At 31.4% G+C, this 19,417-nt stretch overlaps 2 protein-coding genes and 1 long non-coding RNA gene across 5 annotated transcripts; all 3 read left to right on the top strand.

Moving 5' to 3' along the window:
• Positions 1-1,731: 1,731 nt before the first annotated feature.
• Positions 1,732-7,083, top strand: LOC108806873 (protein NRT1/ PTR FAMILY 4.3-like). The gene is given in 6 exon segments (XM_018579079.2): positions 1,732-2,021; positions 2,348-2,565; positions 2,902-3,342; positions 5,610-5,737; positions 6,121-6,378; positions 6,380-7,083. Coding segments are annotated over 6 exon segments (1,767 nt in total). The 5' UTR covers positions 1,732-1,861; the 3' UTR covers positions 6,942-7,083.
• A 6,262-nt stretch (positions 7,084-13,345) lies between these two features.
• LOC130496375 (uncharacterized) lies at positions 13,346-18,499 on the top strand. Of its 3 annotated transcripts, XR_008935477.1 has the most exons (5): positions 13,346-13,595; positions 13,867-13,909; positions 14,030-14,098; positions 17,393-17,578; positions 18,430-18,499. It is a non-coding gene; the product is annotated as an uncharacterized LOC130496375 (long non-coding RNA). The 3 variants fall into 3 exon arrangements; XR_008935478.1 differs by lacking the exon at positions 17,393-17,578 and having other exon boundaries at positions 13,349-13,595; positions 18,430-18,491; XR_008935476.1 differs by lacking the exons at positions 17,393-17,578; positions 18,430-18,499 and having other exon boundaries at positions 13,353-13,595; positions 14,030-14,349.
• A 148-nt stretch (positions 18,500-18,647) lies between these two features.
• Positions 18,648-19,413, top strand: LOC130495522 (auxin response factor 1-like). The gene is made up of 4 exons (XM_056986925.1): positions 18,648-18,767; positions 18,975-19,070; positions 19,180-19,236; positions 19,336-19,413. Exons 1-4 carry the CDS (start codon positions 18,759-18,761, stop codon positions 19,411-19,413), a joined length of 240 nt encoding a protein of 79 aa, XP_056842905.1. The 5' UTR covers positions 18,648-18,758.
• Positions 19,414-19,417: the final 4 nt, after the last annotated feature.

Here is a 19,417-nt window from a genome sequence, read left to right as displayed (position 1 = left end):
CAAATATGACTAAATTGCATACTATATTTTTCTTAAACAACATGTTATTTTTTTCTGAATGCATCACATGTATAAATTAAGATTTGCTTTTGACGCCCAACACAGCAGAATGCATTTTGGAACAAATAGTAATCCAGTTGATCATGTGAAATGTTAAATACTTTTTTTCATTTGAAATTTTCATTTCAAGACCAATTAGATCACATCTGCAATGGTAATAGTTATAAATTTTGGAGGGAAAATTTTAACTTTGATATCCCAATAAAATGCAAGTTATTTAACCCCTGAAATACCACGAAATGAAATTGTTTCAACTCCAATTATTATTTGCTTTGGGTAGAATTTTATATTAGTAGGTTTATTTCGGAACTTTTAAGATGTTTGTAATACAAGGGAAGTGTTTAATAATGTGTGTCATGTATTTGGACCTAAATAAAGTGTGATTAGACAGTAAAAGAGAAACAGAGTATGTAGCACACAACACAAAAGCAATACAAAATATAATGAACACAAATCCTTATCAACAAATGCACTACGACCCTTTAAAGTCCACTAAATTACACCCAAATACTTTAAACATGCACGATAGTGAGGTGTATCATGGAAATTCATATGAATGACATTAACTTTTGACTCTTCATATGTGTACGTTGAAAAAGTTTATGAAAGTAGCATGACCAATAAGTAAACATCAAGAAGTATAATGCATTTAGGCATCCCTTATGCCCATCATCCTCACAAATACACATATATACGAGAGTTATTCTTGGGTTCACCCCTAGAGTCAACCAATCATATTATTTCATTTTGTATGCAGATTTTTTTTTTAAATGAAACAAGATATTTAGTATTTACTTTTAAAAATAAAAAAAATAAAACAAACAAAAAATAGTATTAGTTTGAAAAGAAAAAAATAATAATATTAACACCGTCTACACTAAATCCTAAATCGTAAACTAAACCCTAAACCCTAAACACTAAACCCTAAACTCTTAGGTAACCCCTAAACCTTTGGGTAAACCCTAAACTCTTAGATAAAATTTAAACTCTGGAATAAATCTTAAACTCATGTACTAAACACTAAACACTAAATAATAAACATTTGGATAAATCCTAAACCTTTGGGTAAATCTAAAAATTTAGGATTTACTATTTATGGTTTAGTGCTTAGAACTTGGGATTAAGATTTATCCAAGAGTTTAGGGTTTACCCAAGGGTTTAGGGATTACCTAAGAGTTTAGGGTTTAGTATTTAGAATTTAGAGTTTAGTTTGTGATTTAAGGTTTAGTGCAGACGGGGTTAATAATATTAATTTTCTTTTTTTCGAACTATTTTTTGTTTATTTTATTTTTTTACTTTTAAAAGTAAATGCAAAATATTTTGTTTACTTTTTTAGAAAAACCTGCTTACAAAATAAAGTAATATAATTGGTTGGTGAACCTTTAAGTTCATCCTAGGGGTGAACCCAAATATTTCTCCATATACAATACTTTCTAACATTCCGAAGTTCTACTAAAAATTGGAATATTTGTGGTGGAATAGAGATCCACATCTTTGGAAGAAAGTGCGTGTGGGGTTAACTGAGGAACACATGGCGTTTTCGTTTCTGCCTAGAATCTACATTTAGTGTTATATGTAAGGCCAAAAAGTCAACGACTTTGGCTCCCTTTCTTCACTCTACTCTATTATAAATTGAAGGGCCAATCACCCATCTATCTTATTCACATTTTGGCAAAAAATCACCCATCTATCTTTGTCCTCAAAAAACTAAAAACAAACCAACTGATAACCTCTCTCTCTAGCATACCTAAAGAAGAGATTTAGAGAGAAAAACTTTTGATTGTCGTGGGATTTTTGAGGGATGGAAACGGGAAAAAAAGAAAGTAAGAAATGGGTAGAAGAGGAGGTTAGTAATGAAATAAATAACAGGGAAATGGCTGAAGAAGAATGTGTTGATTGGAGAGGAAGACCTTCCAACCCTAGCAAGCATGGTGGAATGAGAGCTGCTCTCTTTGTTCTTGGTATAACCTCTCTCTCTCTCTCTCTCTCTCTCTCTCTCTCTTCTCTCTCTCTCTCTCTCTCTCTCTTCTCTCTCTCTCTCTCTCTCTCTCTCTCTCTCTCTCTCTCTCTCTCTCTCTCTCTCTCTCTCTCTCCCCTTACAGATACTAGTTTAGCGTTAAGGATTTGTAGCCAGTTATAATTCATGTGGTTTTAGTTTTTTGGTCCATAGGCACTCGACCTTATCCAACCTTTGGTCCCAGTGGTAGAATTATTTATTCCATGGTCAATATAACATTTTTCATTATATTATCTATTATTAATTTCTGCTATTGTTTTTTTTTTGTAGGATTACAAGCCTTTGAAATAATGGGGATAGCAGCAGTAGGGAACAACCTCATAACATATGTCATAAACGAAATGCATTTCCCCCTGTCTAAAGCGGCCAATATTGTCACCAATTTTGTTGGCACCATCTTTGTATTTTCCCTCCTCGGTGGTTACCTCTCCGACGCTTTCCTCGGCAGCTTCTGGACCATCCTCATCTTTGGCTTCGTCGAACTTTCTGTATGTTCAACCTCTCCTTTATTTCAAATATAAGTACAGATAGATCTATGAGTCCATGGATTTCAGTGAAATAAAAATCCAAACCACTTTTTGATGTGATTCCTAACAAAAAATTTTTTGTTAGTATATATGATATGCACACACGTAACTATTTACGTGCAAACGTCCTTGTAACATGATTTTTGTGTGAATTGTTAATTATTTACAAAAATCTCATCGTTACAAAAAGAAGCTTCAACTTCATTAATAATGTTTAAGAAAGTTTGTTGATCCTTCTGAAAATTTTAGTTGTTAAATTACTGTTATTTAACTCTTTATTGCCACGTGCCTTCTCAGGGTTTTATACTACTATCAGTCCAAGCACATTTACCTCAACTAAAGCCACCAAAGTGTAACCCATTGATAAACGAAAGCTCATGTGACGAGGCAAAAGGTTTCAAGGCAATAATTTTCTTCACGGCACTCTACTTGGTGGCTTTAGGAAGTGGCTGTGTGAAACCAAACATGATAGCTCATGGTGCAGACCAGTTCTCTCAGTCACATCCTAAACAATCTAAAAGACTCTCATCTTACTTCAACGCCGCATATTTCGCCTTCTCCATAGGCGAGCTTATCGCACTTAGTCTCCTGGTTTGGGTTCAAACTCATTCTGGCATGGACGTTGGATTTGGAGTCTCTGCTGCAGCCATGACTATGGGCCTCATCAGCTTAGTCTCCGGTACAATGTATTTTCGTAACAAACGTCCACGTCGAAGCATCTTCACTCCTATTGCCCAAGTAAGTTTTTTTTTCTTCTGACACTTCGTAAGCATACGAATAAACAGAAACGCTGATCATTTTATGATAAGAAATAGAATCCTAAAGAAAAAACTAATAAAGTTATCAAACTTTACTTTAACAGACAACTATACCTTTTCTTTTGTCACTGAATACTATCTCTTTTTTTTTCTCTAAGTGAATAATACTTTCTTTAACAACAACAGATTGAGATTTATCTCTCAATTCGACCCGTTAAAAAAAATTAAAAAAAAAATAAAAATAAAAGAAAAAAAAGAAAATCTGAAATAAAATAATAATATTTCATTACAATTTTTAAAAAATTACATACTTTCAAAAATTTTAATAACTAAATAATTAATTTAGTGAAGAGAAATATTATAAAACTTATATAGAGATATAAAAGTATATATATTATATAATTTTATAAACATGTATACATATATATGTATATAACGGATCGGATATCCGTTTCTAAAAATATTAGTATTTGTGATTTGCTTCGTCTTTGACGGATATTAGATTTTAGTATTTGCTTTGATTCTGTAAGTTACGGATATTCAAATTTTTCGGATCGAAACGAATAACGGATCGAATCAAAATTTACGGATATTTTACCCATCCCTAATTCCAACGGTAATTATTTATAATTAAAAGAATAGTCTCTGGACCAGGGGCGAAGCCAGAGTTATTTTCTCCTGGGTGCATACAACTAATACAAGTTAAAATAAATATTAAATATAGTGGTATAGTGGAGAATCGAACCCGGTTGTTTGGAAGATGAGGGTGCACCTTTAACAAGTAAGCTGTATCAAACATAATGTCCAATGTAAAAATTTCAAAATCCAAATTAATAAGGGGTGCACGTGCACCCTCACTGTTCCACCTAGCTTCGCCACTGCTCTGGACGAACCTAGAATTGTGTTTTTTTCTGTAAACCTAAAGCTGTTTTGAAAAAAAAAAAAACAGGGAAGACATATTCATAAATAATTATGGCTCTTTTTTAGTATAGACAATCCGTACCTAATTTTACTGCAAGACATACTTTAGTATGCTTATTAGTAGCTGTTGTACAAAATCATTGTATATTTTAGCTACCAAAATAATTGAGTTCTGAGAAACGATACCATTCAACAGGGGAAAATCTGATGAGACGTATTCTGTTTTTTCATTTTTTTTTCTGCATGCGTATATTACGTAAGTCCATCAGAGTTGGACCCATGAGTATATGTTATTTTTTTTGGAACTATATATATGTTATGTTTTATATGGAAAATTTAAGAACAATCACACTTACAAACAATATAGTTGACTTTTTTGTCCCTACATGATAATGAATAAAATAAAACATTTAAATTAACATTGTTATGATTATCACTATTGCAAAGGTTAGTAACACATTCCATAGTTTGCTCGATATTTACTTTTTCTTATCAAACAGAAACTGATTTTATTTACTTACCAGTGATCCTTCACGCGTATGCATGTGTCAGTATATGAGTCATCTTTATAAAGCTATAACTTTGACACATTTAAATTTGGGACATTTCACAGATTTAGAAAATTGTACATATTTTTGATAAGAAATAAAACTTCACATGTGTACAAATCTATATGTTTCAACCCACTTGAATTTCTTTAAGGAAATAATATCTACAAAGAAGTTCTCAAAAAATTTGTTTAAAAAAAAAAAAAAAATATATATATATATATATATATACACACAAAGAGATATAATCAAAGTTAGGAACTGTGTCATGTGTTCAAACAAGACAACGCTGTAACAGTTTGGCCCATGCTGAGTCATGAAAAGGGAAAGCCGACGGTGAAATAAACATTATTTTTTGTAACAAAGAAACAAAACTCTATAATTGTTTTTTTCTAGTTTTTCATATAACATATATAATGGTACAATCATGCGTCTGGAAAAAAATTGAAATCCGCATCTATGTTTGTTAACCAATCAACGAATGAAATACATACATTTTTTAAATACATACATTTGCATAAAAATATATCTATATAAATAGAAAAGTATTAATAATTATTCTTTTGATTAAATTATTTTAAAAAAATATTTCTGTATTCAATGGCGGACCCAGAGAAAAATTTTAGGGGTGTCAAACATAAAAAATAGGTGTCAAACATGAATATATGCTGGTTCAAAATTAAAACCACCTATGAACTATAATAAGAAAATCAAAATTAATGGTGTGTCATTTGCACCCCCATGTGTTCATGTAGGTCCGCCACTGTCTGTATTGCAGGTTGTTGTGGCTGCCATATTAAAAAGAAAGCTTGCGTCTCCCTCTGACCCAAAAATGCTTAATGGAGGCCATCGTGTAACAAATGACGACGTACCTTCCTCCACTCTACCATACACTCCTCGCCTCAGGTCATACATTGAACTCCTATTTCACTTTTTTTTTTAAAAGCACTATTTCACTTTTTCTATCGCAGATATTCAACTTAAATAGCAAGTCTTTGGTCGTGTGTTTACAATTACGTTTAATTATAAGTGCTTTTTCAAATAAAATCGCAACGTTTTTGGTTAATATATAAAAGCCCAATTTAAATGTTAACTTTAGCAACTTTTAAATGTTTCAATAAAAATCATTAATAAATCCTAAACCACATAAGTTGAACGTGAAATTTTATCCTCACTTTACAGAAACTGCACTTGTGTTTTTGTAACAATTTCAAGATATTTTAAGAAAAAAGTCACATATAAATGTGCATGAAATCAGTAAAAAGTTATTAAAATTGTATATCGTATAGGTTCTTGGACAAGGCATGCACCAAAATCCAAGACACAAATACAAAGGAAAGTCCATGGAGGCTTTGCACGGTAACCCAAGTAGAGCAAGTAAAAACCCTAATTTCACTTGTCCCAGTCTTCGCAAGCACCATCGTCTTTAACACCATCGTAGCTCAGCTCCAAACATTTTCCGTACAACAAGGAAGTTCCATGAACACTCGTCTCTCAAATTCCTTCAACATTCCTCCGGCTTCACTCCAAGCAATCCCTTACATAATGCCCTCTCTACGACTCACTATTCGTTCCTTTTGCGCGTAAGCTCACAGGACATAGCTCAGGCATTCCTCCATTGACTCGTATAGGAGTTGGATTGTTTCTCTCCACTTTCTCCATGGTTTCAGCTGCCTTGCTTGAAAAAAAAAGTAGAGACTCCTCGGTTCTTGACGGTAGAACCTTGAGTATCTTCTGGATCACGCCACAGTTCTTGATCTTTGGGATCTCCGAGATGTTTACTGCTGTTGGATTAATAGAGTTCTTTTACAAACAATCTTCAAAGGGCATGGAGACATTCTTGATGGCTTTGACTTACTGTTCGTATTCCTTTGGTTTTTACTTTAGCTCGGTGCTCGTTTCGGTCGTAAATAAGATTACTTCCACTTATTTCGACTCCAAAGGGTGGCTAGGGGAGAACAATCTGAACAAGGACAGGCTCGATCTGTTTTATTGGCTTTTGGCGGTTCTCAGTCTACTGAACTTTATTAGCTATCTCTTTTGGTCTCGTTGGAACGTTAAGTCTTCGAGAAACAACAACTCTAATGTGGTGGGAGATGAGAACATTTAGCTTGAAGCATAATGTGTACAATACGTAGCATATCACCATAATATCTCCAGCATATAATTAATATGTATACGTTATTTGATTCCTTGCTTTGTAGTCCACCTCACTCCCTGTACTTTTTTTGAAACTGAATACCTTGCCTCCTCTTTGTGTTCCAATAACTTGTTTTATTACATGTTAAATTATTATGTTAAACAGAAATCCAAAAAAAAATTTAGGATTAAAATCATTCATATTTAATTAAGAAGAGAAATTGAGTTTGGTAACCCATATAAGTGCTTAAATTAATCGTTAGCATGATTTTTTTACCGAAAGGTAGAAGATCATATTTAAAATTTACACTGTTACTCTTACGAATAAAGAAGAAACTAGAAAAGCAGGATATATCTATTTTCTCTCATTGACATCTCTATATGTATTATATACGTAATATATATTAACACAACATAAAAATCTCATGTTATATGTATACAGTTATGAGCAAATTATTAAAATATATTCGTAATATTTTTTCCTGGCTAATATGTATATACAAAAGGTATATATAAAAAGATATGTTTGGTGGTTTCATGTGATATATGGTCTTGTTCCAAAGCAAATTTACTTTTTAATATAGTTTCTGTTAGCAAGCTTTGAATTGCATATAATGAGAATTTGTGCTCGGATGTTCAGTCTAGGGTCTTGGAACTTCGAATAGCCATATATTATATATAGGCATCAAAACAATTACAACTCATCAAACTAGATAGTCGGTGCAAGAGAGAAAAGTGATTAGAAAATTTATATATTCATTAGGCTACCAGCCAATATTAAGTCCAAATTGTGAGATTCGCGTGATATATGATGTGTAAACATTTGTGGGTTAATTCCAACAAAGCCACACTTCTACTTCTAAAATCCGTTTTACTTTGAAGCTCTGTTTTTTACAAACTTGATTTCCACTTGTTATTTTTGGTAACTGTTCTTTACTGATAGATAGAATTTACAGTTTAAAAACTATGTCCATTTGTATTTTATGTTTGTTTAAGAAATTACATATATTTACATCGCTATATTATTGGATATACCTTGTATATTATTTTTTTAATGAAAGCCAAAATAATTCTACTGTAAGGCTATGTTTTACTCTCGTCAATTTTCAGACTGTATGACTATAAAAAGTTGGGAGAAATTAGCTAATTTATACATCAACAAGAATCGAGGTCCCGATCAGTAAATACATTTTAACCATGTACTAAAATATAAGTCAACACATGATATATTCAAATTTTATATACCAACTAACAAAATTCAGTTTTTAGATACATTAACAAATGGTCCCTTAACAAATTATACTAGTCAGTTCGCCTAGCCTAAAGGCTAAGTAAACCTGGGAATCCAATTTTTCTCCATTTTTGGTAACCAAACTTATTAAAGTTTTAACCAGATTAAAATTAGTATGGGATAAAACCGGATAAAAAGACAAAGCAAACCTAAGAATCTAATTCTCTCCATTCTTGGTAACCAAACTTATTAAAGTTTTAACTGGACTAAATTAGTTGGGGGCAAAACCGGATAAAAAAAGACATCGAATATTTAACACTAAAATTTTACGGAATCATTGTCACAGCACACAAATAGAAAACACAACACCAACATTTTCTTTTCCACAAAATTTATCTCTGTAATTTAAAAGAGAGAGAAAAAGAGGAACACGATGAAAAGTGATGGATTTATCATTTTTCTTCAATGATGTTCTCAATTTGGACACAATCTAATAGTAGGAAACATGTCTGAAACATGTTTTGTGTTAAAGATTGGCTCCTACTCCCTTTAGACACTATGTATCAATAGTTTCTCTATATTTAACGTTACTTACTCATTAGTGGTTAAGATGTTCCATTAAAAAAAAAGATGTTTCTTTAAGTTGTCTCCCATTTTTTTCTGGCATTGGTACAATCTCCCACTCAACACAGTTCTTCAACTATATAGTTATCCCAAGAAGTGGGTTTCATAATTTGAGATGCCTCTCTACAATTTTTCTGCCGCTCTTGAGTTTGTGAAGTCAGAATTTCATTATTTGTACAGTAATATTTTATTTACGAGCGAACAGTGAATATCCCATCTTTAAATTAAACTATAAGAACATGGAGACATCAAATCTCCTGGAACCGTAATGAATCATATTTTTTTACTTATGGAATTATTCTGATATCCTCCAATAAAACGTACAGTTAAATGACAAAAGAAGAAGTTATTTTAATGAACTAGATCATGACCCGCCCAAACGGGCGGGCTTTTTATTGTTTTGCAAATTCAGATTGTGTTTTTTTATTGTAACGTAAGTTTTGCTATAAAACTTGTGTTTTGATTTTTTTTGTATATTATGAAACTAAATTATTGAAAATAATTATTACATAATTTCTTAGTGAGTTTTATTTTATTCTGACATCTAATATATTTTTTGTAATGGTTCAAAACAATCTGTTATTTATATTGATGAATTGTCGGGTGATATTGTCCAGAAGCGGCTACAACTTGAAAACTGTCAATAGTTTTCCACTCTCCAACTGGTAAGTCGCGCTGAAGACGGAAAATTTGATTCATTTTGTAAGATGCTGCAATCTTTACATCATACATAACAACAACAACTAAATTAGATAATGAATACTATAAGATGATTACTGTATTCTTGTTCGTTTGGTATAGTCGACTGGTTGAAAATAATTTTGTGTATATATTCTAAAATTGGATCTGATCTCAGTATCGTTATAAGACACAATCAACAGTCATAATATAATCAAAGTGTATAGTTTGTGTATATAACAATCATCGCTAGAATATTAAAATTGGAGCATGTATAATGTATTCTTGTTAGTTTGTTATAGTTGACTGGTTGAAAATAATTTTGTGTATATATTCAAAAATTGGATCTGATTTTAGTATTGTTATAAGACACAGTCAACAGTCATAATATAATCAAAGTGTATAGTTTGTGTATATAAGAGTCCATAATCACACATAAGATGACCGATAAATTAGACAAAAAGTGTATAATTTGTGTATATAACAGTCCAAATATATATGATTTAGTATGTATGATAATTATTAAGATAATGACCACATGCTTGTCTAGTATACTATACTAAATAATATACTAAATCATGTATATTTGGTATGTAATAACTACCACATTTAATAAGATGCATTTAGTATGTAATAACTACAGGCTCGTCTAATATAAGTTAGGGTACGGTAGATTAAATATGAAATAAATAGATTAGGTGTTAGTTAAGTTAATGCATTTAATAAGATATATATGAGGTCCATATTAAAAATTCCACCTAGCAAAAGTCACAATGTTTCTGTTTTAATAAGATAGATTAATCCCAAAACTAACTCCATATGTTATATTGCCTGTATATCGAGTGTTAGGGCATTTCCAACTCAACTCCATTTTTTCCTCCAAAATGGAGTAAAAGTGAGTTTGGAGTAGAAAATGCTTCAACACCACTCCATTTCTCACTCCATAATGGAGTTTACTCCATAAACGGAGTAATCTAATTTTTTTTTGTTCATTACTCCATTATGGAGTGAGAAATGGAGTGGAGTTGGAGCATTTTTACTCCATAATCACTTTTACTTCATTTTGAAGAAAAAAATAGTGTTTTACATTGGAGATGCTCTTACTAATCTTTTATTTTTGTCACGTTACTTATCTAACCTATCTAATTGTTTACCATGCGTTTGAAGTTAAAAGAGCATTTCATACAAACTTCATTTTGTTTTTCTTTTTCCCTAAGATGAAGATATGTTTAATGAAGCTTTGATGCTCATTTAGCAACTTGCAATAGTCCTTAGCCTTCAGTATGTTGTTTGATATAATGCATTGGAATATGATATGTTTACTTATCACTAGTTTCAATTTGATAAATTCTTATGCTGCCCCCAAAAGAAATGGTGATTATAATTCCTGATTGTTAATTTGTTATGTATTTACGTCGATTGTACGCACAACAAGGAAACAACTGATTTGCTAAGGCAATTTATAAGTGAAACTTTTCCACTTAAATTTGCGACAGATCTGAAAGGAATTTGTGAGAAAAAATATAAATCTCGGAAATTTTTGAGGGAACATTTTTTCGCAAATTTACAAGGATTTGTGAGAACTTTACATGTCACTCATGTTTCTTCGTAACTGCTTCACAAATTTCCAATGGATTTTTGAGGACTTACGTGATATGTAAAGTTCATCGCAATTCCCACGCAAAAATCTGAATAAAACTATTAAATAAAATTATGGAATAAAATATTTAATTAAAATATTTAGTGTTCAACATGTACAGCGATATTCCACACTTTCATAAGGTGTGGCACTTGCCACATACTAAGTTATAAAAGTTTGTACATCAATAGGAACTTTGAAAGTTGTCAGTTCAATCCGTGAACTGATTATGTTTTTAGATTCTTTTACATATTTATTTTGGGGATAAAAGATTATTTTACAGATTTTATTGTATTTTAGTCATTTTTTCCTAATACAAGTTTTCATTTTTTTCCTTTTTTCTCTACTACCTATTAGAAATTTTCTCTTTTCTTCCTTTTCTTTAATATTAGTTTAATTTTCAAATAAAAGTTACTTTATTATTATTTTAAGTTACTTATTTAAGTTTTACTTTGGAAAATGGTCAAAATACTACATTTATAGTACCATTTTCATATTTTCACTTAATCATTTTTACCCTCACTTTTAATAAAAGATAAAAAATATTTATAACCTTAGGAATAACTAATCTAAACTTAGAATTTAGAGTTGAGGGTGAGATAGGACTTTTGGAATGTGAAATTTGGGATACTAATAATATATAAATAAATATTGAAAAAATAAAAAAAAGTTTCTAAAATAATTTTCGATTTTTCAAAAAGAAATTTTGAATTTGAAAAGTATAATTTGAAAAGTATAATTTGAAAACATAAAAAATGTTGTTTTTTATCATATATATAGAGAGAACAATGATATAAAAGTCTTTGCCACTTAATGAAGAATATATATATATTTTTAAATGTTTCTTTAGTGGTGGTAAACATGAATAATGATACCAAAAAATGGTAAATATAAAAATTCCCCTTTTACTTTAAATATTATTTTTATCAAGTTTCTAATTTCCAATATTTAAATCAAAAAGTAACTAAAATAAATATCTTTTTCATAACAAAGATATATATAAATATTTTTTTGTGATGTTACTTAAAACTATTTGATACTATAAAAAATGTTTTTATTAGACTCGTTTTTAAAATATATAAAATTTAAAAGAGTGAAATATTTTTTATAAATATAATATAACATAACATAAAAAATTAATGAATAATTTAATTAATAATAATTATTTTATATATATATATATATATATATATATATATATATATATAAAACTTTAAAAAATATATATCGTACCCCATGTTAATTTATTTTCTGGATCTGCCCCTGACGATATATATTTTGAAAATTTAATTATTTATGGATATGAACTCAATTCTATACATTTGAAATAATATTATGAAGTATCAAACATCAAAATTTTTTTATAGTATATACAATTAAATACATCAACTAAACTGTCAGAAAGTTTATATACATATTTTGGTTAGATAATTTTTTCGAAACCGAATACAGAGAGAATACTTATTAGTCCATAGAAAACATTAAAAAAACCCCAAACAAAACCCTAAACACATTGAGTTATAGATTTAGGTAGGAATTGCAGGGGATCCCTCTCTATGCAAGGAATTGTTTCTTGTAATGACATAGTGTTCACGTGTTGACATAATGTTCTTGTGTAATTTTAAGAAAATTTGCATGAGAAGTTAAGTTCCTAAAAATTTGCAAGGAAAATTTTTGTCACAAATTTGCGAGGAATTATTTTATTTTTCAAATTTACGAAGAACTAATTTCCCTTGTAAATTTGCAAGGGAATTATAAAACGATTTTTATTTGTGAATAAAATTGCGATAAATTAGCTTTTTCGCCTTTTCTTTGCAAATCGTGATTTACAAGAGAATTGCGAAGATTTATTCCCTTGCAAGTCATGATGTTTCTTGCAGTGACATAGTATTCTTGTAGAATTTTAAAGTATTTTTTCCACTGTATATTTTGTGCATTTAATTGTATAACAAAAACCGACTTTACAATTGCCAAATTGTATTAGCATGACATGCTTCATAAATTTCAGAGCAAGTTTTTATATGCATGTACTAGGTAGACTTTAGAAGTGGGCTTTCTACTAATGCATGTCATAGAAATATACGCATAATGACAATCTAACAATACTAAAAGAGCTTAATACTCAACATCTAGAATGTCCATCAATTATAGAGTTTCAATCTTCCACGTCATAGATAATAACTTAATTCTAAAATCTACCACTTGAAAAACTCCAATATCAACAAAACAACCCAAAGCCCAAATTACAATATTCTCTTTCACGGTTCTTTCACCGGTCAAAGATCTTCGAAAAACATATTTCCTCAAATATTACTATCCTTCTCAAATTAACAATGATCCTCTTTTTAACTTCCAATATCTTTATATATAAGCTGATGCGTGCACAAACAACTTCCAATCTAACTACAACTGGGATTCTCATCAAGCTTAGGCTTTTTATCATCGATTAATAGGTACCGTTTAATATATATTCGCCTCTAATTTAATATTCGTTATCTCCAACGCAGATTCCTTGACGGACAATGAACTTTGTTTTCTTTTCATCTTTTATGTGATTTCTTTATATCCATGCTATGCTGTTTGTTTTGGATTCGCAGAACAAGTTGCAGAATTTGGTTTGACAACTATTGGATTTCCTTGAGAATTTGAGACCGACAATCGATTAATATGCAACTCGAGCTTATTAGAATTTTTTTACTGTCTTTGTGCTTTGTGATCTCCCAGGTTCACCTGGATCAAGCTACTGAAGAGACATGACCAAAATAAGGTACTCTTGAGTTTTCGTCACAACCATATGATCAGAGTTCTGATGTTTTGGCTTGGGATCTATCTTATCTTTCAACAGTAGATATTTCTCATTTTCTTGGTATTTTCTGCCTGATTTCAGCTCTACTCATAAATGACTTGAGTTCAAGCTTCAAGATACTGCTAGAGTTTGCCACACCACCAAGTTAAGGTATATGCTTCTTCTTTGTGTGATTCTCAACATTTATTAACTAATTTGCATCCCTATACAGCATATGGGGTTTGCATTATGAATATATCATTGCTGTTAGTCCAAGTGGTTTCATTTGTTTAGACGTCTAAGCTTATTGACGTATCTCCATGATGGGCATTGGTCCATTAATGTACTTGAGTTTTGTGTTTCTATATGTAATCAGAGCCTACAGACTTGCGTTATGGTTGATAGAATCACTGTTTATGACTGATTGTTCTAAGTGATCTGGAAAACAACTCTCTCGAAATGTCTACTTCACAACCTTCCTCAATTGGTTCTCAATTGGCAATCTCTACCCTTCTTAAAAGTAAAAGTTGTTCTTCCTCATCTAATATTAGCTCTCTTTACGAAATCGAGTATGTTCCGGGCGATCAGCTACCCGAAACTACACATCCCCTGGTGAATCCATACAAATACTTTGCCAAAAAGCCTAGCACTTTCTCAGTCAAGGGTGTTCGAGAACTCATCAAACCGTCCTCAAACCAGAAAGTAAGCCACGGAAGAAAAACAATTCATATCTTTGATATCCCGGAGAACCTATCAAGATTGTGGCAACATCAAAGCTATAGTCACCTTCACTTTTCTGTAGTACGAATCAGTCTAACCTTACATGTGAGATCTACCAGTCATAACGTGAATAGCTTCAGTCGACTCTCGATTGAAGTCGTACCAACAAGTTTGCATTGGAACGGCTCAAACAACATAAAATGCAGGAACAATATTCATAACACTTTTTCCAAACTTCAATGTTTCGCTACAAGATCCAAATCTCTTAAAGAGCTCAAAGTTCAGCTTCAATTAGTTGGAGCACCGATGCAAGAAAAAAGTGTAGTAGCAACCCTTCATCACCAAATTGTCTAGAGAATTCAAGATCACACTCTCGATCTTGTATTAAAAACCATCCAAAATATCAACAAGTAATCGGTAGAGCATACATGAGTAAGCTTGAGTTCTTCGCACGGATGATAGTCGAATACTCCAGTTTCCGCAGCCTTATTTAGCATAAGGGACAAAGCACTCATTATTACAAAGCTAGCAGAACATTTACCAATAGAAGTCTATCTTTGACAAAGGCCATCTGGTGGGAAAAATTAGATCTGGAAGGGTCGACTTTAGTCTCGTCGTTAGTAGACAGGTGATGAGCTTGTATAATGTGTTAATACATGATGTTGGACAAAATTCCCGAGTCTCCTCAGATCATGGTATATTTGGAAGTAAAACCGAAGAAGTTACATTAAGAGAGGATGGCATGAAGTGGTATAAAGAACATAAGGATTGCTTGGGTGAAATCTGAACCTATGACTTGCCAACTTTCCTTGAAGAACTCAACCGGGAATCCATCAGAACCAGGGTTTTGTATCGGGCATTTAAAAAAAGTGTTTTATGGACTCGGTTGTAACTGGCCAAACAAAGAAGTTAGCTGAGGAGAGGAGCATTTCTTCGGGATGAAAGCATGTAGATATCCGTTAATTTTGGGCATTATCTTCCTCTAACTGAGCCCAAAATACCAGAGAAGTGATTGATTATTAGCTCATGAACCTTTTGTAAAGAAGCTGTTTGAGTTCCATCAGGTTTAAGAAGATACTTGATAGTGTTTGAAGCATTTTTAGCCATTGTAACCTGATGGAAAAAGGTGTATTGTAATCACCATCTCCACGCCATCTGATTCTATGATTCTAGATCGCTGCTAGCTAATATTTATCATTCATGTGATTTTTTTTCTTCTGAATAGCTATTATATGTATGTGCATTACGAAAACCAAGTATAGAAACTAGTGGTTCCACTTCAGGCATTTCTTGGATAGTGTATTTTCACATGTTGGTTTTAAGTCGTATTGTAAAAATGTGATACAGGACTGTTTAGGTAATGTGTACACGCTAACCTTTAAGAACATGATGATCATTTTAACAACAGCTTATGAAATAATAATATTACTCATTCCGTTTTACAAAGAACTAGATCATGACCCGCGCTTCGGAAGCGCGGGATATTTTATGATTCAAAATTTACAAATATTTAATATGTAAAAAATTTGTTTATTTAGAAAACTGCGTTTTAATCAACATTTTTAAATCTAATTTAAATAGTCGAGCCAGTAAATCCGGTAATCCGATATATAATTATGTTTGAATTGGTTAAAAGGTAATGGGTTAATAAGTTTGATTTGAATCCACTTTGAATATATCATATAGTACGACTATTATATAAAATTAATTGGTTAAGGAGTAATGTATTGCATGGTGATCATCGCATGGATTTATTGGATGGTGATTATGAAATCTCAAATTTAACATTACTGCATGTTGGTTATGAAATCAATTGGGAAATAAAATATTTTTTTTGAATAGAAAGAAAATAGGTCAACTGATAAAATGAATGTATATAAGGTATTAAGTTAGCATAGAATAAAGAAATAATTTACTAACATTAATTGTTAGTTAATAGGATCAGAAAATATATCATATCTAATAGTAGGTCCAATTTAAAAATCCACCTAGAAAAAGTCACAATGTTTCTGTTTTAATAAGATAGATGTCATTTAAAATTTTTATTTTTGTTCCAAAGAGTGTCGTTTTATATTTCAATGCAACTTTTTTAAATAAAGTCTATTTTATCTCTGTTATTTAATGCATCAATTAAAAAGAGAATTTATTTAATGTGTGAAGAAAGGGTAAAATAGAGTTTTTAAATGATTTCCTAATATATGTGCAAAGTTTTCAAATGATATTTATCATGAAACAGAGAGTATTATTAACAATTAGCTTATTTATAAATTTATATATATTATGCTATAAACACTATTTTAATATGAATTTTATTATTTTAAACTATATTAATTTATTTAATATATATATATATTAACATATTGTTATATTTTGTATGATTTACAATTAACCATTCTAAGCATTAGATGTCCATTCCTAAATACAAATAATAAAAGAGGAATATATTTTTTTGATAAACGCTAAATAGAGAGAGATTATGAACCTAAAAGAATTATTGACATACAAAAAAAAAATCACAAATAAATATTTTGTAGCCAACATGTTATATTATAGCAAAAATTAACAAAGCAAAAGTACTGATAAATCCATTAAAGATTATACAATCAACATTAGAAGAGTTAAAAGAGAACACTTGCAGGAGTTCACAAAAAATATACAACACAGATCACTTCACATAATTGTGAAATTTCTAAAAAAAAATATATATATTAACATCATGTGCTCATTTTGGTTAATTTTCTGAAGGAAATGCCCTTTTGCACAAGTAAAGAGACTACTAGAGAGCATGTCATACATGTGGTTGAACAACCCACAGAGAGAGAGAGAGAGAGAGAGGACAATTAAAATAAGAAAAAGTAAAGGAAGCATTGGAGAAAAAAGAGGCAGCCATAGCCAGAGGGTTCGTGTCGGCTTCAACCAAACACTGACGGTGTATGTATACACCTTTACTTACACGCTTCTTGTTAATCTTACATCTCCTGTTTTGACAGCAATTCCACTTCTATACCCTCCCCCTCTAGATTCTCACTTACCCTCAAATCAAAAGTCTTTCATCTGGGTTTTGTTTGAACCCTAGCCTAGCTCGCTTTGGGTTTCTCTAGATCGTTGAATATTGGAGAGGTTTGAACTAAAGGTTCTATTTTTATCTCTTGGGTCTGCTTGTTGCCTAGTTATTGTTGGGAAAGGAGGAGACTTTCGAAGATCCATAGTCAGATTTGAGGTTTTTTGTCTCGATTGCACCTGGATTTGATTCTGGGTGTCAACCTAGTTAAAGAATCGATACTGATCTTGTTGTTTTTCCGTAAAAATTGCTCTCTTCTCGCAGATTTGATTCTATCTGATAAATTTTAGGTTCTGAGTTGAAATCTTTTTTGCCATTGTTGACATGATTTGTAGTAGTACAACTGAAGTTAACGATGACAGTTTTTTTCTTGCTAGGTGTGAAGTTAAGTACTGATTTATGTTCTTGTCTTAACTTTGCTTTTTATGGTTCTTTTCTTTCACCCCCTTTGTTTGAGTGTTTTGGGTAATGAAATCTGAGAATCTGAGTCTTGTGGTGTGGTGCTTGCTTTAGACACAATGTAGAGTTAAAAAGTTAAATAAATGGCCCACATTTTTTGTCAGTAAATTTAAAGAAATGATTTAAATGTTGATGCATCATGTCATCTATCAGAGTTTTGTTTGTCTAAATTAGATGAATATTGGTCCATCTTCTTTTCTCCTTCAGAAATACATTTCAGTCTTATAGTCTCTCTTCTTTCTTTCTTTTTTTCTTTTCTCAGGTAAAACGTATCCAAAGTTAAACAGATTCTCAAATGGCGGCTAGCAATCATCCATCTGGAAACCTGGAGGTTTGTGGATTTTTTTGTTTTATATCATTGAGTGGAGTTAGTTTGTTAAATATAATTTCAACTTTTGCTTTGTTTTGAGATACAATGTAGCATCCTATAACCGTTCTTTTTCTTTTCTCTGTGTTTGACGTCAATCAATTTGTTTTTTGTGTAGGGGCTTTAAGTGATGCTTTATGTAGGGAGCTCTGGCATGCTTGTGCTGGACCTCTTGTAACCCTACTCGTGAAGGGGAAAGAGTTTATTATTTCCCTGAAGGTCACATGGAGCAGGTATTTTGTTTATTAGTTTGAATCACTTGGCACTGTCATGTTACCGTATCATGCTCATTTGCTTCAACCCGTTATGTTAATTGGACTGTTCTTACTCTCTATGTCATATTAACGCTTCAAATTGTCTTCTTGTTGATTTCACAAGATCATTTGATCATCTTATCTTATCATCACAGTTATTCATTAAATTGATCATTTCCTATGCAGCTTGAGGCATCAATGCATCAAGGTTCGGAGCAAAAGATGCCTTCCTTTAATCTCCCATCTAAGATTCTCTGTAAAGTGATCAATATCCAGCGCAGGGTAGGCTGAGTTTCATTATGTATTGATAGAATTTTTCTTACCTTTTTTGTTGGTGAAATGTGTTGGCTAATAATTTTGAGCCGTCTTGTGTTTCACTTTGCAAGCTCAGGCGGAGCCAGAGACTGACGAAGTATATGCGCAAATAACCTTACTGCCAGAAGCGGATGTAAGTTTATTATAAGCATCAAAAGATTCTTTTTTTTTTGTGTCGTTAATTAAGTTATGTTCTTGATTATGGTGGAACTAATTGTGTGTTTATTATCAGCAAAGTGAGCCTATGAGCCCGGATGCCCTGTTCAAGAACCTGAAAAGTGCACAGTACATTCATTTTGCAAGACACTAACTGC

Source organism: Raphanus sativus, chromosome 6 (genome assembly GCF_000801105.2).
Source record: "Raphanus sativus cultivar WK10039 chromosome 6, ASM80110v3, whole genome shotgun sequence".
Taxonomy (NCBI): Eukaryota; Viridiplantae; Streptophyta; class Magnoliopsida; order Brassicales; family Brassicaceae; genus Raphanus; species Raphanus sativus.
The sequence above is the reverse complement of the archived record's forward strand: the minus strand, read 5'-3'. Positions and strand labels throughout refer to the sequence as shown.